At 30.2% G+C, this 19,935-nt stretch overlaps 2 protein-coding genes across 7 annotated transcripts in view; both read left to right on the plus strand.

Moving 5' to 3' along the window:
- Positions 1-9,377, plus strand: part of LOC125069574 (MATH and LRR domain-containing protein PFE0570w-like) — a 106,287-nt gene extending 96,910 nt beyond the window's left edge. The window contains exons 1-5 of one of the 4 annotated variants that reach the window (XM_047679105.1): positions 1,978-2,457; positions 3,000-6,008; positions 6,213-7,323; positions 7,526-8,042; positions 9,142-9,377. In XM_047679105.1, the coding sequence (XP_047535061.1) occupies positions 2,401-2,457; positions 3,000-6,008; positions 6,213-7,323; positions 7,526-7,689 (4,341 nt within the window). In that variant the 5' untranslated portion in view covers positions 1,978-2,400 and the 3' untranslated portion in view covers positions 7,690-8,042; positions 9,142-9,377. Of the gene's footprint in view, positions 1-1,977; positions 2,458-2,999; positions 7,324-7,525; positions 8,043-9,141 lie in introns of those variants that run through there. The other 3 variants (XM_047679102.1, XM_047679103.1, XM_047679104.1) reach the window with 3 other exon arrangements.
- Positions 9,378-10,624: 1,247 nt separating this feature from the next.
- The window catches only part of LOC125069572 (supervillin-like), a 187,133-nt gene continuing 177,822 nt past the window's right edge, over positions 10,625-19,935 (plus strand). For 2 of the 3 annotated variants that reach the window (XM_047679098.1, XM_047679100.1), the window contains exon 1: positions 10,625-10,866. The gene's annotated coding sequence lies outside the window, so the exon portion shown is untranslated. Of the gene's footprint in view, positions 10,867-17,107; positions 17,267-19,935 lie in introns of those variants that run through there. The other variant, XM_047679099.1, reaches the window with a different exon arrangement.

Raw genomic sequence — 19,935 nt, forward strand, 5'->3', positions numbered from 1 at the left:
AGATCCAAAATGTTTATACTACACTAATTAACAGTAAGAAACTCGGTAATTAAACTTCTAAATCGATTATGACAAATTTTGCCATGTATTATATTATGTGTTTATAATTAAATATTGTATGACCGGCATAAAAATCTACAAATACCTGCTACCTATTTATAACACTTTCTTAATTATTTGCTTTGTCTATCAGATAATTATGAATAGTAATAGATTTAAACTTATTTGGTAGCAAGTAAAAATATGTCTGCGTGATTTTATTATAGAATCAAGTACCTTCGGAAATTTAATTTATTTATTAAGAATAAAAAATATAGTCTATATATTTTGTGTTATTATTGAGGTATTTAACCTCTAGGTAATTTATAAAACAGGTTAATTGCTCGATCCATTGATAATATTTTTGTTATCACTTTAAGACAATGAGACACTATATGTACATTTTGAATCTGTTTAATTAAATCGAATCACATCGAATATGTTTTAAACAACCAAATTACAAGTTTAAAACAGTGTGGTCGAGACTTTATTAATTAAATTAAAAAACAAAGTTTGAGGTTGTAATTGTGGTAGGTTATTTCGTTTATAATGTTGTATGTGTAATTTTTGTATATGATATTAAAAAATATAACTTTTAATACACTAATGTTTTTTTTTGTTTGTAATATCTGAATTCTCTGACTTCTTTAGATTGAAGATAAAATGATTGAGATTTTTAATTGAAATATAAAATATTTGATTGTGAAGTTACTACATTGAGGTTAAAATGACTTTTTACATTTCATTGACAATATTTTTTTCATAATAATTATCATATTTATAATAATAAAAATTATAATGATTTAGATTCTATTCGACGATGGACTAAAATATCCTTTTCATAAAATAAAACGTAACACCATTGGACTCATTTCTATTCAAATGACAATTCTCATCACCAAATAAACCATGTGTTAAATTGATTACTTACATATTTGAAGAGTATACACAATACACGCGTGTTCCCATTACCGTCGATATCTTCTACTTGTATGTATTATACGATACTAAGCTGTAGGGATTGAACTTGACTCATGCGATATATTTGGACTTCGAAAACTCGCGCGAGTCAGACAGAATACCTTTGCTTTTTATTAGATTTTTATTTTACATGCAGAATTGATTCTATTTTGGAAAGTCCAATATTTTTAAGAACATTTTCCAGATGCTTAGTAAATCTCTGCAGAATATTCTATATACTAAAATAAATAAAAACGTTAACTATTTATAAGTAAGACCAATTATCAAAATAATTAAAATAAATCATAAAGACTTATTAAAAAAAATATAGCACGTATAAATCACTTTAAAAAAATAATTTATGTTATCAAGAGAAGTAAACCAAATCCTACATTTAAAACATTCGATGTCAGTTAAATATATTATACAAAGTAAAGTTTAATTAATTCTTAACTTAATACGTTAAACCGATAAGACGAATAGAGCTGCTAAACCAACATTTATCAAGATGTCTTTAAACTATTTATATAATTAAATTGCTATTTTATTTACAGACTCAAATAACATCAGCTCTCCTGTAAATCACGGTTTATTTTCGTAAACATTGACTTTACTAAAAAAACATATCTAAACTGGTTTGTCAAATAAATTCCGAACGTTGCTTTACAGAATTGCATTGGTTAAAAAATAAATAATACGTTCTATATTTATAAATAACTATATTTGTAGAGCATCGGGCTGATGTTTTATTATAGGATATAAAATGTAGGACCGTTTACATCTTCAGATATTTCGTTAACATTGTATTAAGAACATACATTCAAGCTTTATGGTTCCACCAACTTATCTGTTATTCAAACGTTTACCCTTAAATTTCCAAGTATGTAACAATAAAACTACATCTAAATCATGTCGTATGAGTATAAGCGGTCTTTCGATTCAGCTGCCTGAAATAATCAGGAGTTACCGCGTAGAGCGCGAAACGGCGCACACGCGTCTCGCGTCAGCATCTGTGCTTCTCGATTGTTGTTGTGATACAATACAATACAACTAATATTTTTATTAAATTCGTACAATATACTCATTTCAAATATATAATTTTAAAATTATTGTTTAAAAAATGTGATACGAAACAATTGTGAATAACTGTAAATACCGTGTAAAATAAAAATTATTAATATTGCACATAAAACATTCTTCGTTAAGGCTCAAATAATGTAGACAAGTACAAAATAAAGATATAAATATATGTCATGTGTAATTATTATATTTAATAAAATGGTCTAGCTTTCAGAATCATAATAAATGATAGTATAAAGTTCTGTAAAATATCTGTGCCGTTTTCGTGCCAAAAGCCATGTGGGTGTGAATGTATTTTAAATAAGTGTTTATGATTTAAACATGGTAGCTATTCTTGAAGTCGGTACTAATAATAACTACTTCGCTTCGTTTTTACCTGTAAGTTTTGTATAAAATAGCATAAACCGTTTGTTTTTTTATCTATAAAATGTACAGATTTAAATAAATGGTGTTTGCGATTTTTTGCTACCGTTACGCACTGTTTGTTGACTCTCAGATTGGTTTTGGGGTATTTTAAAATTAATTTTAAACATTTGGGAATAATTCGCAGGTTACTAAACTCTTTATTATGTTTTTAATTAGTTTTCTTACGATTGAATATTCTTAAGTGTTAATTTTTATTTAAATCTCTGATTTAATATATATTATACTATTGCTAATATCGAAATACTAATTAATATAAAAAATAATACACATGCTCACATGTTGACTGCAATTGTATGTGCTAAAATGTTTTCTATACAGTCATATATAATAACGCGACCTTAACCCCCGGCCCTATTATCTTAATTCACTTGAAGTCTTCCTATCTTAAAACTTCCTTAATTTGACAACAAGCACGAGGAGTACATATCTAGAAGATAACGTACATTTATACAAAAGTATAAACATAATTTGACTATATTTTTTTTCAATTTCAGACTGTCAATTCTCCACCTGTTCCTCATCGCGACATCACTGGAGCATCCACAGCATCTTATAGGCCCTATAATGAAGATTATGCTTCCGTCCAGCGTCAATTAGACCGACCAATTCAAACTGAAATCGATGTCGAACGAACGAAAAAGGACAAAAAATGGTCCATTGGAAAACTTTTTAGAAGAAAAAAGAAAGATGAAGAAAGTGATTCATCATCACAAACCGACGAAGGTGGTACTCGTTCTCCTTCGAAAAAGAAAAGTAAAAAGAAAAAACGCACTCCTGCAGTCAATAACTTTGATCACATAGTAATTAGAGATGGCAGGCGCGCTCAAAGTTTAGCTAACTCTAATATACGAGATACTAACGACGATGGAGTTCTCTCTGATCCATCAGCTGGATTTATCAAATACAAAGATAAGCAAGAAACATACAGTGCTTCAAAAGAATCGATGCAAATTAAAGATAATATGTCAAGAGCCGGAAAGGGAATATTGGAGACACCTTCACGTAAAAAGAGGAAAACTAGACTGAAAGCGCGAGTAGAAGCTTTGAGAAATAGTATGAGAGGAGAATCAAGCAGTGATGAAGAATCATTAAAATCCTCTTCTAATTCTTCTTCTATGATTAGATTTCGAAGTGATGATTCTCTAATGAGATCACGAGACAGTTCTCTAAATAAAAGATCTCGAAGCGCTCGTAACGAAAGATATATTAAGAGATTGTCACGCGATGAAGAAAATCTGTTAAATAAGGAAGCAGAATTACTTCAACAGGGCTATACAAAGGCGGAAGTTGAAATGTTGACAAGGACGCCAACAAGTCAGAGCAGTGGCTATGGAACGTGTAAACGAGATACGACGTCAAAAATAGCTTCAGAACCATTAGCTATAAATGATATTAATAGGCGTCCACTAAAATCTGAATCAGTATCATCTTTCCCATCAACACAAAGTTACCCTTCATCCATTAACTTTAACGCTAAAGTTAACAATGAGCGTATTAATTATTCCATACAATATCCAAATAACAACACTAATCGAGGATCATTATATCTTAACAATAACAGAGAGAGTAGTGTATCGAACCAATATGAAACTCCTGAAAATATTATGTGTGTAAAATTTCCATTAGGAAACGTAACTAATATTACAAAAGAAGAAAAAGCACCGCCAGTGCCACCTCCTCGTGATATGCATCGAAAAGTAGTAACACCTTTGTCAATGTATTATGATAATAATTCCACTGTGGCCGATAGAAGAACTAATTATAATGTGAAACATGGTGTTCCTAATAATGACTTTGAAAGAATAATGAGACGAAGTCAAGAAAGATTAGTTGGTTACGGTCTTAACGGGTTGCGACGTCCTATATCGAATTCTGAAGATCATATAGCTATTCAAAATAATGAAAATATTCAAAACTATATGGTTAAAAACGAGCAGCCCCAAAGACCAGCATCGGTGTCAGCTGAACCCAATCATTATGGTTCTTTTGTTAATAGTCCTCCATGGAGAAAACAGATAAATCAAACCAGCGTTGTAAAACCTGAACCTGTTCAATTAAGACAAGATTATCTATACTATGCTGATCAAAGCCCAAGATCACGTAGGCCAATAAGTATTAAAAATACTTTAAACGGTTTACAAAACCAATACCTTAGCGATTCTCAAGTATCAGTTAATGCTAATGAAAAAATTATTCAAAGACCAAGAAATGCTTCCGAATTTTGGAAAAAAATTGATGATGCAGAAAGACAGAGAAAACAACAAAATATATTTGCGAATTCAAGAAGCAGCAGTGAATATACAAATTCTTCTCAAATTAATAAATCTTATCCAGATCAAAAAAAGTCAACATGGAATAAAATTAGAGATAATACTGAAAGTGCTGATAGTTTAAATAAAAGTAAATCTATTGATATTATAGATGGTGCTAGAGTATGGAAAGCAACTACTGAGTATAAAAGATCGACTACTGTAGAGCCACAAAAAACTGTCTCTCCACCTCTAAAAACACACATTCGTCACAAATCAGATACTTATGTTTCGGGAACATACCAAATGCCATCGGATGATGAAAAAAGTTCAGAAAGACGAAAATCTACCAACCTTGATGACGCACTAAATGAATTGGAGGCAATTTATAATAGTTTGGGCTTAGGTGATGAAGATTTATTAGATAGAGCTGAGCGGCGAGAGTTAATGACGCCTAAATTTTATGACCATTTAAATGACTGGAATGGAAACGATGATGATATACAATTGAGAAGTCAACCTACGACTCCACTTAGGCGAATATCGAGAAGATCAACCTTACCTGATAAATTACAGGATGATATGGCTTTTCGCAGAATGAATTCCTTTTCAAACAAAGAAAAGCCAAATCACAAAGATACACAGGCTCAAATAAGTTATATGTTGGCTTCGCCTGTCTATGTTCCCTATGCATCAGATGACGACAAGCAATCAGAACGTAATGAACCAGATGTAGTATTTGATGATGTTGTTTACAGAAACATTAAACAAACGAATAATCGACTCAAAACTGTTGAACCACAACCACCATTCGGTATACCTGTAGGTCCTATCTCGCCAGCTCCACAAAGTGATTACTTACATGCTACACCCGAAAATAAAGGACGATCTCGTTTTGTACCAAAGAGGTCGCCTGATATTGTCGCTGATGATTTAGCTTACCGAAGTTTAAGAAAAGACAGTAGACATTCATCTCTCTTTAACGGGGAAAATTATAATGGCTATGTTAATAACAATAGCTATGCTGAATTTCCCTATGCAAAAGATTCAGCTGCTAATATTAAAAAGAAACGAGCTGTGAGATCTCTTTCAGCGAATATCTTTACTATGATACAAAAAGAAATAGACGACGCTTTGAACATTAGTAAGATGCCGTCATTACAAAAAACACATAGTAATAGTGATGTCATGAAGAGGCTTCGTGATACATTTGAAAAAAATGATAACCAAAAGGAGTACTGTCCTCGAAATAAGGTAAAACAGCGACATAATACTGTCAATTTATTTGCCAATAGCACCCACACACCTTCACATCATTTTGCAAAAGATGACTCATTCATTTATAACGACGATATATGTCTTGCTAAACCACCATCATGTGATAAATCAAAAAGTTCATCCCCATCAAATCGATCACCACAAACATCTAAACGGTCATCAAAAGATGAATTTCAACAGGTTCTAAGTATGTTAGCGCAAGAAGCTATGGATACTAGTAATAAGTTAGGAGTCGCTTTAGCTGAATTAGATAAAAATCGAAACAAGAGTGAGATATCAGACATTCAGAATAGAATATCAGATAGTAGAACTAATTTTTTGAACGGCTTAACTGCTAAAACATGTGCAAATTCTATAAATGAATTAAATCAAAATACGGAAAAATTACCGCAAACCTTAGACACTGACGAACATTCTAAAGCAAAAAAAACTGAAAATAGTTTACTATTAATATCAGATCAATTGAACAAAGTTGAAGACCAGTTAAAATGTACTTTTGATAAAGAGGTTCAGCTTAAAAATGAAAGTTCAACAGTTTGTAATAAAGACAATTTAAAGAAATCATTTGAAGAAATAGAGACATCTACATTATCAGTTGAAAATAGTATTATTCCCGATATTGTACCTCAAATAACACAAAAAGAAAATATCGTATCTGACACTACATTTGAGGGCCGGGAAAACAGGTCTCCGCCGCGATTCAATTCTCTCAATCCATTTTTGAATACTGACGATAAAGTAAAAGAGCTAAATGAAATAAAGGCATTTAAAGAATTAAAGGATGGGATATCTGATTTAATAGCGGGAATAGCTGAGGTCAATGAAAAACTTTTTGTTTCAAAATCCTCAAAAGTTGATAATAATCAGCCTCAAGCCAATGAATTAATAACTACAAAGTGTAGCGAAGCTTCGAACGAAGTTGCAACAAAAGAAAGTCACATAGATTCATCTAATAGAGCATCTATTAGTTTATCTATATACGAAGATGATATAGAAAATAAAAAAGATGCAGCCGATTCAACTGAGTATAATTCTTCAGAAGAACTTGCAACGATATTTAAACTCGAATTTAACAAAGAGACACAATCCAATAATAATGACAGTCATAATAATAATGACAAAAGAGAACGCAATAATTTAAACTCTCCGAATCTTGTAAAGACAATGAGTCAAAATTTGCGGAGATTTTCTGTAGATGAAAGTACTAGTCAAAGTAACAATACACTGCCAACTACCGTAGTCCCATGGAGAGCTAAGAGGCAAAACAATAATTCACAAAACGAAAACAAAGGTACGTGGTCTCTTATCATGCACGGTGTTTGGATTTCACTTTGATCATTTGCATCCCGCTCGATGTTTTGTCCGATTCATTTTATGTTCATCATATCGAATGATTGTTTTAAGTGTTTTAACCTTATATTTATATCTAACTTATTTTGGAATGTAGATCTATTTTATTTTTATAGTTTGTCTTGTCTCTGTTATTTCGGCAGGCGATAATACGAAGTCAAAGCGCAATTGGCACGACTCAGGCACGTTGATGTTAGCTTGTTCCTACACCTTAATGTTCTCGCAGCACCTGGCAGACCTGGATTGGTTGACGCTGCTCGGCTTGCTGTTGGCAATGATCACAATCATCGCTATGCTTATAATTTGATTTTAGACGCTATAACGTATTAACTCTAAGAATATTATGTACCATAGTTACGTTTTAAGTATTATATAAAACGAACTTCTTAGGCACACAAATTCAAACCTGGAATAGAATAATGAGAATGTTTTTTTTTTTCGAAATTTGTAATAAGAATTAATAAAGTAATTCATTGAAAAAAGGTTTTATTATATTGTAAAAAGAATCGTGGTTGACATTAATATATTATAGTACTTAATACGATTTTATACTGTGATTTTATATTTTAACTTTTTGTGCTTTTTTAAATAAAAAATTACCTTAAATGTGTGCCAAAAATGACCACAGCGAATGAAGATTATATGTTATTTTTTACTTTCGTAAGTAATAATGCATGACTTACATGTTTGCATGTTAATTATTTTCGTAATGTCGTTGTGTTTTTAGATTTTATTAATATATAGAGGTAATATAACAAACCATAAACATCCCACTGCTGGCCCAATGTTATTTAGTTAAGAATAACGATTCGATTAATATATTGAAATACATTACTTGTCTTATTGTATAAATAAAAGTTACAACGAAAACTTCTTACCTATTTAACTTTTTAAATATTTTGTAACCAAATTTATTTGATCATGTATTTTAGTTAAGTTCTTTTATTTTACATTTTCATTTTTTAATAAATATATACAATTGTATTCGTGTAGGTATTTTATACATTGCATAATGTATGAAATACATTTTAAATTGTAAACAAAACTTAATAATGAATGCACTTGAACTTGGTTTTGTTTTAAATTATATAATTTCTTATCTTTTGTCTTATATACTCACACATATATACTTTAACGTTATTCACTATTATTGTATCGCTATATTGAGATTATATTATAATTTCACAATCGTCGTATTAATTCAAGCGGTACCTCTGTTTTGATTATATAATTAAGTATTTTCTACTGCCTAATATTGACAAAGTATCGATGCTTATCAACGAAATCGTTTACATTTAGATCGGAGTTTAATAATTAAAATAAAACGCATTATGAGCTTAAATGACAATATCTGACCTCGAAGTATTTCCTTTTATATTTATTAATTTTATTTAAAATCAACATTAAGATCATTAAAATAAAAAAATCTTTAAAGAAGTAACTTATCCAAGAATGTGAAGTGAATTCGATGCAAACTTTGCGAAATGGAGCGTATCTTTGACGTCGAGATGCAGAAATAACTCTCGCCCAAGTGTTAAATACAATGTTATTAGCCGCTCTTAGAATTAACAACGCTTCCAAATTTATTTGAACTATCAAATTATATTCAATGAAATCAAAAATGGCCGAAATGTTACCTTACTTGTATGTTTTTATTATAGCTGCATGAATTCATGTTTGTTAATATTTTTACAACTACTTATGATTAATTGCGAATGTAAATAAATAAACATTATTAATGAAAAATGTCTTTTTCTAGGTGAAAATCAATTGCCACGATAAGTCCTCTCCCGGCCAATTTTAAGAGTTTACTCCGATATTATTTTCTAAGCTATTGTAATTAATTTGTGTATAATTATTACTCTATTATTGTACTTTATTCTACCGTTGTATGTGTAATTACTACTTACTTTTATGTAGAGGCTTCCAGTTACGATTTAAAAGAGCGTTATTTATATGAATAAAGTTATGATTCAAATAAAATGTTTCAGTTAATATTTTGTTTCATTTCTCTAATAAATATCCATAACTAGGATAGCTCATAATTTAGTTTACTAATATATCTAAACGTTACATTTATTTGATCACTTACAGAGAAAAACTGTAGGCAAAACTCAGTAGTAAATAATAAATACTTATAGAAAATCATACGAAAATGTGATTCAGTAATTACTTCTCCATATTTGATTATGATTTGGTTCCATGGATGTAAAATGTTTTTTTTTATTCTGGCTTTTATATGAAGTAAAATGATTCAAGAAATTTAAAATAATAGACATTTAACATAAAATTGCCAAATAAGATTGAAGACTAGAAGTTCTATGAATGGGCCATATTCGAATAGACCATTCATATGCCAATACATACTTGATTGATTACTTTGATCTATACTTGATTTATAAAGCGTAAGTATTTGGGCGATTTGTACACATACGTAGGATACTTAAAATATAATAGTTTTACGTAAATATAGTTATAAATAAAAAGATGCGATACTCATTGTAAGGTTAGTTATTAATATAATTTTAAATTAAAACGTTCTTAACTATCAACCGTCAATGTATCGCAGATTTTTTTGTCACATTAGGTACTTACTTCACAATAATAAAAATCGTTAATTCACAATAAATACTAGTTTACGTTATATTTGGTAGCTTCTCAAACGATTATGAGTAATTTCCAAGTAAAACCAATATTGATAAGAATATTAGCAACATTATCCTCAGGTATTAATTATGATATAACCAATAAAATATTACCTTTCATTTTAAGAATTTTCAGTTAAATTACAATTCCATATTATTTTAACGAAAACAGAATAATTATCATTGGACTGTTAATTTGAGTAGTTAAATATGTGTATTTTGCATTGTAATCGTCCTAGCAATATTTGGCAGTTTTGAAAAAATATATAATTATTTATAGAGACACCCATACAATAATTTACGAACTAGCAAGACAGCTGTACTGGCGTATGGTTAAAGAACGAAGTACCTAGCATTTTACATAGATGGCGTTAAAAGTATGATGTATATTATTTAGTTATTATTTCAAAGAACACGCTATTTTAAGAAATCTTTTTGAGAGTTATATCAAATCTAATAATCGTTAGAGTTATTCATATTTGTTTAGAAATTATAATTTAATTATTTTCAATAAAAATACAAGCGATACAAGCGACTGGCAACATTGTACTGAACTTGACATCTGTCTTAGAATATGCAATACCAATACAAGAAAAACTGACGATGGTTGCGTCGCGTAACATGCTGTGAAATATTTTTGCTTACGGTTTTATTAATTTTTTGAATTAACGATACATTTATCATTGGTTGTTAATTATCGATAGTAACCGTTGTATATTTGTAGTATTTCGAGTTATACAGACATTGTTATGTGAGATTGCACGTGTATTTTTACTGTAGAGTTCATAACATCAACCTACTTTGTTCCTGAAACCTGCCAGTGCTGTGGTTTTTAAAAGGTAACGGTTTTATATTTTTTATTATTTGCGAATATTCGAGACTGCTTATATGATTTAAAAAATGCATTTTTATTTATTTCACAAGCGTATTCCTTGTTCAGATAAGTTAGATGTCGAGTTGATTGACGTTATCACATATTGTATTGTATTTACAAAATCGTATGACTTCAAACGAATATTTTAAAACTAACTTTGTATGTTTTTTTGTCTTGTGAATTGCTCATGCTCATGCAACAAGTTATTAGAATTTTAAATTATGTATTTTGGGTCACTTTTTGTTACACATACTAAAGTATAGATGGAAAAATCTATGTTAAGTGTTTTTCAAACAACTATTTAAATGATTAAATATGACTCTGCAACAAATGGCTCTTGTTTATAGTATATATAAATTTGAAATTATAATATAAAATGCTAAATATGATTAACAAAATATAAATTCAAAGTAAATACAAGTATAGGTTTCTTTCTTGACTTATTAAAACTTTACTACAAAAGTTTAGTTGCAATTTGAGGTTTATTATAAATAATGTTTTAAGCAAAATATTTCTCTGTATTATATTATATTGCAATTAATAAAATAGAATCAATCAAAATATCCTACCATATATATGGTTAGTAATAAGTATCTTGCTACATTTTATGCCTTTAAAATTTAATACATATTATATTTTATTAAATGGAGGATGACAATTGATATTAGTACATTCATACTAATGCATTTTTTTTTCACATGAATACAAGTCTAACATACAGGCAATAAGAAATATCTCTTTAAAACCTACACATGTCAATTAATATCCAATAATAACATATATTTTTTTATTATTTATTTGAATAATATTTTTTATCAAAAATATACAAAACAGATATGACAGTACTGAACAAATCATTTTGTTTGTAATTTGTAAATCTTTTTTAACAGTAAAATTACAATATTTAACAGTATGATTTAAAAAATATGTTTTGGTATTTGAAACAACATAAAAACGATCTCACCACATGGGAAGCAATAAATCTGGACCGTCATCTAATTGGGCAAAGAAACTCATGCTATTTTTAGTGGCCATTCATAAAATATCTTCCTGGACCTTAAGGCCAAACTTGTTACAATCAGGATAACATCCTACATGGATGTTACATAAAAGTGAATCATCATTGAGTACTTTATATATATATTTAAAATGATTATTTTTTAAAATTATATTTCATATAAGATGTCCAGTGTTTATAATTTATTGTTTATATCAACATAAATCTTTATATTTACAATAAACATTTTTCTACAATTTGAATAATTTTCAGAATAAAAATGGCACTTTTCCAATTGGATAATTATTTAATTTATTTAATTATTTAAAATATCAAAAGAAATAATGATAAAAACAATAATAAAACTGTGAGACTAATTATTTATTACTTTACTACCTCAAATATTTTACTTCACTTCCTCAAATATCTATTTAGATATTTGAGGAAATTTAAACAATTTTTGATAAATATATATGTATTATAACCAAATACATGATACATAAAAATTGTTCAATGTGATTTAATTTGAAAAATCCTTTTAAATTGGTTCTATTATAATTGTCCAAAGTAGAGTCCAGAAAGTTTTAAGTAACGAAATCAGAATAATAATTTGTTCCAATAAGGGTGACCTGCAAAATATAATGTAATTGTAAAACATACGGAAATTACCAAAAGTAGTGTTATCATAAAGTTGCCTTTTCAAATACTTTAGTATTGGTTCTTGATATGCCAAGTAATAAAAGTGAAGTTTATTTTAAAAGGTGTTTAAAAAATAATACGCAACAATGCTCATGATTACTATATTCAATGCAACAATCACAACAACCAACGAGCCATATGTAACTATGATTCTGTGCCAGGCAATAATCACAGTTTCCGTTAAATGTCTCAGTGTTCTAAACACTGGTATTCATCTATTTCGCTATTGTTTTGTATTTATGGGTAATAGAAAATTGTTGTTCAAATTAATGTTATCAAAACATGTAGAGTTGCAGTTTCAACCCATACATTATTTTTAAATAGAAAGTCGTTCTTTTTATATGTCGGGAATTTTTCTCCCTTGAGGTAATTCTGAAATCCATTGCGAAGGCTGTCCTCTGCATTACGCTATCGTTTTGACATAACGCATCTGCGGCCCCTCCAGTGCGCCGCCCGCTCGCATTCGGCAGAACTCTGGGGAAAGGGCGCGACTCGTCTCAAACCTGATTTCGTGCCTCAACCACCCGTATGGTGACTTGGAAGCGAAAATATATCTAAGGATTATGATAGGCATATATATGCGAAATTAACTAAAACCAAAGAAATAATTACGATTAAAAAAGAAGCTCATTGTTTCTATTAATTAATAAATTGTTTAACTGGTAAACAAGATATTTAATTGGGTGCAACTTCAGAAGGGCTTATATACAAACATATAGATAAGCGTAATATAAATATTTAAAAGAACTTATTCAAAGAACATGATATTATATACTAATACAAGTTATTGGTTATTTTCAACTTATTTTATTTAGAGTTGTAACTTTCGCATATTTCAAACGTACGTTTTCGTACGTAGCCCAACAGTGGGGTACAAACTATGCACAAGGTGATTTCCCGTAGTAGGTACAAGTAAAGTTAGGAGATTTATACCCGATCAAATAACTATTTTTATCAACGTAATGCACAATTATATTTTTTTTATTCCGTTACAAGTTTAATGGCATTCAACACAGATCATTTTGCTTGACATTTATGATTTGTTGTACCATATTAAGCTACCAGTTATAGTTACGGTTAGTAGCAACGGGATTAACTTTCATAATTTAAACCAATCCTAGGATTCACATTGCGCGCCATTTTCAAAGTAACATCTCATCATTTGAAATTAATTTTAATATACATTCAGCGTTTGTCACAGTTTCCATTTTCAAATCTTCTTTTTTCCATCTTAATCTCATCGTGGATTTTCGAAAAGAAATAATATTATAATTATAATAATAATTATATAACTATGCTAGTTTGATAAATCTGTCCAGAGCTCAAGTTCTTTTTATAAACTAATTAGAAAGAAACTCAAAACAGAATTTGCATTTAAATGCAATCATGAATGTTTATTGTTATAAACTGTTGCGGTTACTGTCTTCAAAAGAAAATCGTTTCTAAAATATTGTTGACTTCGAACATTCAATGAATATTACCGACCGAATGATTTTTTTTACTAGTTATCGCCGATGTTTCGCTCGTTTTCGGGTTTTGTCGCCAGGTATCATGTATACTATGTACCTTGAAGTTCAAGCTTAGTTCTTACCAAATTTCATCAAATTGGATTTAATGGTTTAGCCGTGAAAGAGAAACAGACAGACAAAGAGATAAACTTTCTTATCTATACTTATAGATTAAACCGGAACTATCCTACTGAGTAGCATTGAGTACTCGAGTGATTGGTCAATTTCTTTAATTCGCTAAAACCCTTGCCAGGCTCTTTTTTTTAATAACATGTCTTGGCAGATGGCCAAATGGGGCTCCTGGCGGTAAGTGGTCACAACTACCCTTTGGCAAAGGCGCCGTGATATTAACAATTTTTTTCAATGTCAATGCGCAAATCAAACACCTTGGTAACTAGTTCCTAACACAAGCACTACCCGACTACTACTTCCTAACATGTTATGTCCCTTGTGCCTGTAGTTACACTGGCTCACTCAACCTTCAAATTGGAAACACTACTCAGTTTTGAAGCTTAGCGGTAGAATATATTATGAGTGGTCGTGAGTTGATAGTTACTGTTACTGTTTGATAGTTTATATGCTCAATCCCTTTGCTCGCTTAAGGTACCAAAATGCTAAAATAAATAAGAATTAATGTAGTTTTAAATTTCACCTTTATTTAAGAGATGTATCTTCTGGTTTGATTAGGTGAGCCAGTGTAATACAACAGGCACACGTAATAAACATTGCAGTTTTAACGATTGGTGGTGTAACTTAGTAAGGAATAGTTATTACTCGTTTAAGTAGCTTAATCCTTGGGTGTAGTTGACCGCTTATCAGGTGGCCAAGGGTCCAACAGTCAATCGGTCAAAATATAAATAAAAAAAATATGTATATAATTGTTGTCTTTCGTTATTTAAACTAACCTCTTTAAATTATCTTATTTTAAACATATATTTATTTTGTTTTACCAGAACGTTCTATTTATTTGGTCGAGAATATATTTACTTTTTCATTAGTAAAAATATGTCAATTTTATTTATTTATTAGTACTGCGTTGTATATGACACGATATAGAAAAATATTTAGAATATTTTTAATTGATGTGGTATGTAACTGTCATTGCGATAACGTAGTAATTCTGACCTTATACCTACATTAAAACAATTGTACATAAATTCATAGTAGATAGCTACTTCATGTCTCAATATTCTCGCGACTATGTCTCGGGAAAAGTAATGTATTGTTTCTGTAATTGCTGTACGAAAGTAGGGTACAAGGCCGCGATTTATATTGCTACCGTGGAGACGGAAGCCGGAGACTTGTAGCCAAGTGCTTGCGGATAGATATCACTTTACACATTTACTTACCATCTCGAACGAATTATTCAACCGGCGAGTTCCGATTTCAAATTGATTAGCGGCTTCGTTCGAAATATTTGTTTTCGTGCAGAACATGTTATTATTTTTTTTAATATTAGATTTATGTTTTGAATATTCAAAATAGAATCATCGAAAATTTAAATGAAATTGGTTAACCAAATAAAATTCTGTGAAAATTGCAACGCTTTTTTCTTTATGAAATCATTTCACAAAATCTGTAAGCAATGATGACAATACCACTTACTTATCACCAGTTCGTTGAAATGATAAGAAATTACAGCAAGAACGTTGTTATTGTGGTTGCACTTGATACGGGTTTAACGGAAATAGACTCCCAAGCAATGTAAATTGGGAAAATTCTTTAGGCCAAACTATGTATAAGATTAGAAATTTGTAGGTATGTTAGGTAAATCTTAAAAAATAGTATGAGTTACTAAATTTTACTGTATTCATTACCATAGAGATGAGTATTCAGGAACTTAACACCAATATAGATTTCCTTCCAGAAAACTTACTCTGTTGGTGTATTCTTTATTTGAATATAAACTAATAATAATAAATAATTTGATGGTGATCCTTTCAAGTAAGTAAAACGCGGTAGTCAAAGCTATGAGACTCATGAACTTGGAATTAAGCAAATCTACTATTACCAAACAAGTATTTATTCATCAGAGCGTAAGAAAGTCACAAATAATAACACAAAGCGCGATTTGATAAAGAGAAAAATAAAAGAAAATAGAGAAAAAAATAACAAGAGTTCTGGGGAAAAAAAACCTAAGGTTTGATCAAAGTTCACATTGTACTAACATATTCATTAATCCTGTATAAAAAAGTCGTTTCGTCTAGGAAAATAATAACCGAAAACCTAGTTGATTATATATGTTAATTGAAGTCTTGCATGTCTTAATAAATAAAAAAATATAAAAAAAAGAAAATAGCTTCGAGTACATCAAATGGTAATCTTTAAGATGACGACGTATCGAGTGACTTAAACAAGGTAAACCCGTTTAATATGATAATCGATTTCCATTAAATGTTTTATCGAACAGAGTCGACCAAGTAAGCTCACTTTCACCACATTTGGCTTGCCATAAGGTCACCTTGGCAAAAATTAGTTCCTTATTTGAAATTTCTTATTTCCGGTATTTGACTTTACCACTATGGTGCCATAATGCAATTTTATGAAACCATAACGGAAATAATGTTCGCTGTATATTCGTTCACCTTCATACTTTGTTCAATATTGTAAGTATATTTCTTACCATATTATATATTACCATACCAAATCATATAATATATTCTTGCTCAAGAGATTTATACTCAACTTTGGTCTTAAATAAGATGCTATAAGACCTTTGTTGCAAGCTTGATGATATTTAAATCGATATGCAAAGTGTTTATTGTTTACATAACTTGATAGATTTTATTTTCGCTTAATAATCAACAAGCAATTAATTTAAAACTTGGTTGAATTAAAAGAAAAGTAATAAGAAATAATTCTTTTTTTATTTCAATCTACAAATGCATCTGCTTCTTGATTTTATTCCAAGTTAGAGGTGTCCAGGACAGAACCGGCTTCCGCGTGACGTGTTTTGAGCGCGACTAATGGGTCGCTTCGTGCCAGTATCGTTCTTATCGTCGCGCTAACAGGTGCGCTCTTGGTATTCTTGCGTCTCTCTGTTATCCTGGTACTTTTCGCGACAATCCAAACAAGGAAAGTGGTGTGTTTTGTGTATGCTAATTAATGTCGACCTGGAAATCGAATATTCTCGCAACCCAAGCCGATAACTCCTATAAAAGGTAATCCGTGACACCTATAAAATATATTTTTATATATATATTTTTTTCGGTATCATTTACGAAACATGCAATGGACGCAATTTATCGATATAATCGCAGCCGTTAATTTCACTGGTCGCGCATTCAATTATCGGTAAATTTTACATCTATCTTTTTAAATTGGGAGAAAGTTGCTAAACTAACTCAATCGAATGAAACAAGATATTTTGTCCTTGTTCGTATAACTTTCTTCCAAATCATCATAGACATATAATTTATTTGTTGAAATGAAAAAAAATTAAATCCAAAAGTGACATTAACATAAGCGATGATGAATCGAGCCGTTACTTTAATCTAGACATGACCTTAACGGTCATGAATATTAAATATGGTTTAAACGGACATGTCTCGCACTTAAATAGTCCGTGTCGATGAACTTGATAGTTGTTTAATAAAGCGCTATATTTATCTATTATCGTGTTGTCATTAAAAATAGCAACTAATCTTTTGTTCAATGCATAACTATAGACGACGAAAATACATTCGATAAGGTTGTTTTGTCGAATAATTAAAACATTTTATCTGTATAATGAGCCGAGATTGCCCAGTGGTTAGGACGCGTGCATCTTAACCGATGATTTCGGGTTCAAACCCATGCAGGCACCACTGAATTTTCATGTGCTTAATTCGTGCTTATTATTCACCTCGTGCTCGGCGGTGAAGAAAAACATCGTGAGGAATTCTGCCACATGTGTATTTCACCAACCCGCATTGGAGTAGCGTGGTGACGAGGTGAGAAGGTATTGTACCTTCTCCTCAAAGGAGGCATTAGATCAGCAGTGGAAAATTCACAGGCTTCTAATGAAATCTGTATAATGAAAGATGATGATTGAGGTATCATGTCTGAGTCGCAAGCAACTGAAGCAAAGAGAATGAGTTATAGAAAGATCTTTTCTTTCATGGTGACAAACATTGTGTTTGGATGACTTGAAAACAAGATTATTATGAGAAATGTATACACTAACTTACTAATATTATTTCAAACAACAAATAAATGATTTAACATAACGTGTATTGGATTAGTTAAAATTTAAATGTTTAATAGCTACACATAAACTAAAATGGTAACATTTAATGAAATAGGTAATGTAAATAGTAACTAAATTGTTTAATTAGTACCTCCTCTATTTGACCGTGTGACCTATCTAAATAATTTGCGTTCATTCGGAATAGCGTATGTATATAAAACGTAACATCCAAAATAGTTAATAGCATGAGAAGGACGAAATAAAAAGTTGCAAGTTCGTATGAAATGTTGCAAACGTCTACACATGGACAGATGTTTTAAGAAATTGTTGTAAGATAACCAAACATATATTTTTTTTTATTTCGGAAGCTGCATCTGTAGTTTAACATTAAAAAGCCGGATCGTGACTCATAAATTCGCAAATGACACAATTTTGGATCAAAAGTTGATATTAACTTGAGTTAACTGAAGTTTTTTTAATGTACTAGTTTCGACCGCGGCTCTTCTTGCTAATACACGGTTGCATTTGTTTATCTTTATTCCTATTATATACCCCTTAGACGTATGCAAAATTCATCATAAATCAATTTTATGATGTTCAGTAGTGAAAAAGCAATAAACAAACAAACTTATGCATTTATAATATTAGTTCGGATACCTTTGGATTGTATTTTGTATACCGTGTAATTACACCGTATAAAATAACATACATAAACGTTTTTCCATTCTTGTAAAACCGTCGCCGTCCACTGATCTATATTTATCGTTGAATCATTCGCTTTGTGGTTATAAATCTCAAAAGAAGTCAGATATTCTATGACATTCATATTAGCATTACGAGTTATTTTTAACGTGCTAATGCTTTATAAATATTGTTATTTGATAAACCAATCCGTGTATTTAAAATAAAGATTAAAACAGAATTATATTTAATAGTGAATGCAAAAGATTTCATATTTTATTGATTGATATATGTTATAAATGTAAAGAATTATTATTATATATATATTTTTTAAATAAATAAAGCGTGCTGCTTTTTTGTTCTTTTCTTGACGTAGTAAATCGATCAAATGTTCATTTTAGCTTAAAGTATAAAGACCTTTTATGAAGAGAAAATTGTTAAGGCGAGTCGATAAAGTTGATGTGACGTTGCATGTATTTACACGATATACGACGCAGTGCGCTTATTACGCCAGTAAGGATGTTCATACTTTTCTTGGTTGAGCAAGGAGAGCTATAGACGTATCCTACATAGGTATATCATTATTAAGAAATCTCTGTTTTCTAATTCTAAATGCTTACTCGTATCGATTTTACAATTCTGAAAATAATGTGATTTGTGTGTGATAATAATGATATGATTTTATCATTTGTAAAAATATTTTATTTTTGTTTATTTGATATGTAGTTATTTTTAGAAGTAAGATAATCTTATCAATTAAAAACAGTTAAATTTATAATAATTTCCTGAAATATTAGATTATAAGACTCGTACTTATACTTATTGGTTACCGACTGGTCTGCTGCTGGTCTGCTGCTCCAATGCGGTTTGGTGGATCCACCATTGGAGCAGCGTGATGGAATATGCTCCAAATCTTCTCCTTCAAGGGAGAGGAGGCCTTAGCCCAGCAGTTCTTATGGAAAATATCGTGAGGAAATCTGC

Source organism: Vanessa atalanta, chromosome 15 (genome assembly GCF_905147765.1).
Source record: "Vanessa atalanta chromosome 15, ilVanAtal1.2, whole genome shotgun sequence".
NCBI lineage: Eukaryota > Metazoa > Arthropoda > Insecta > Lepidoptera > Nymphalidae > Vanessa > Vanessa atalanta.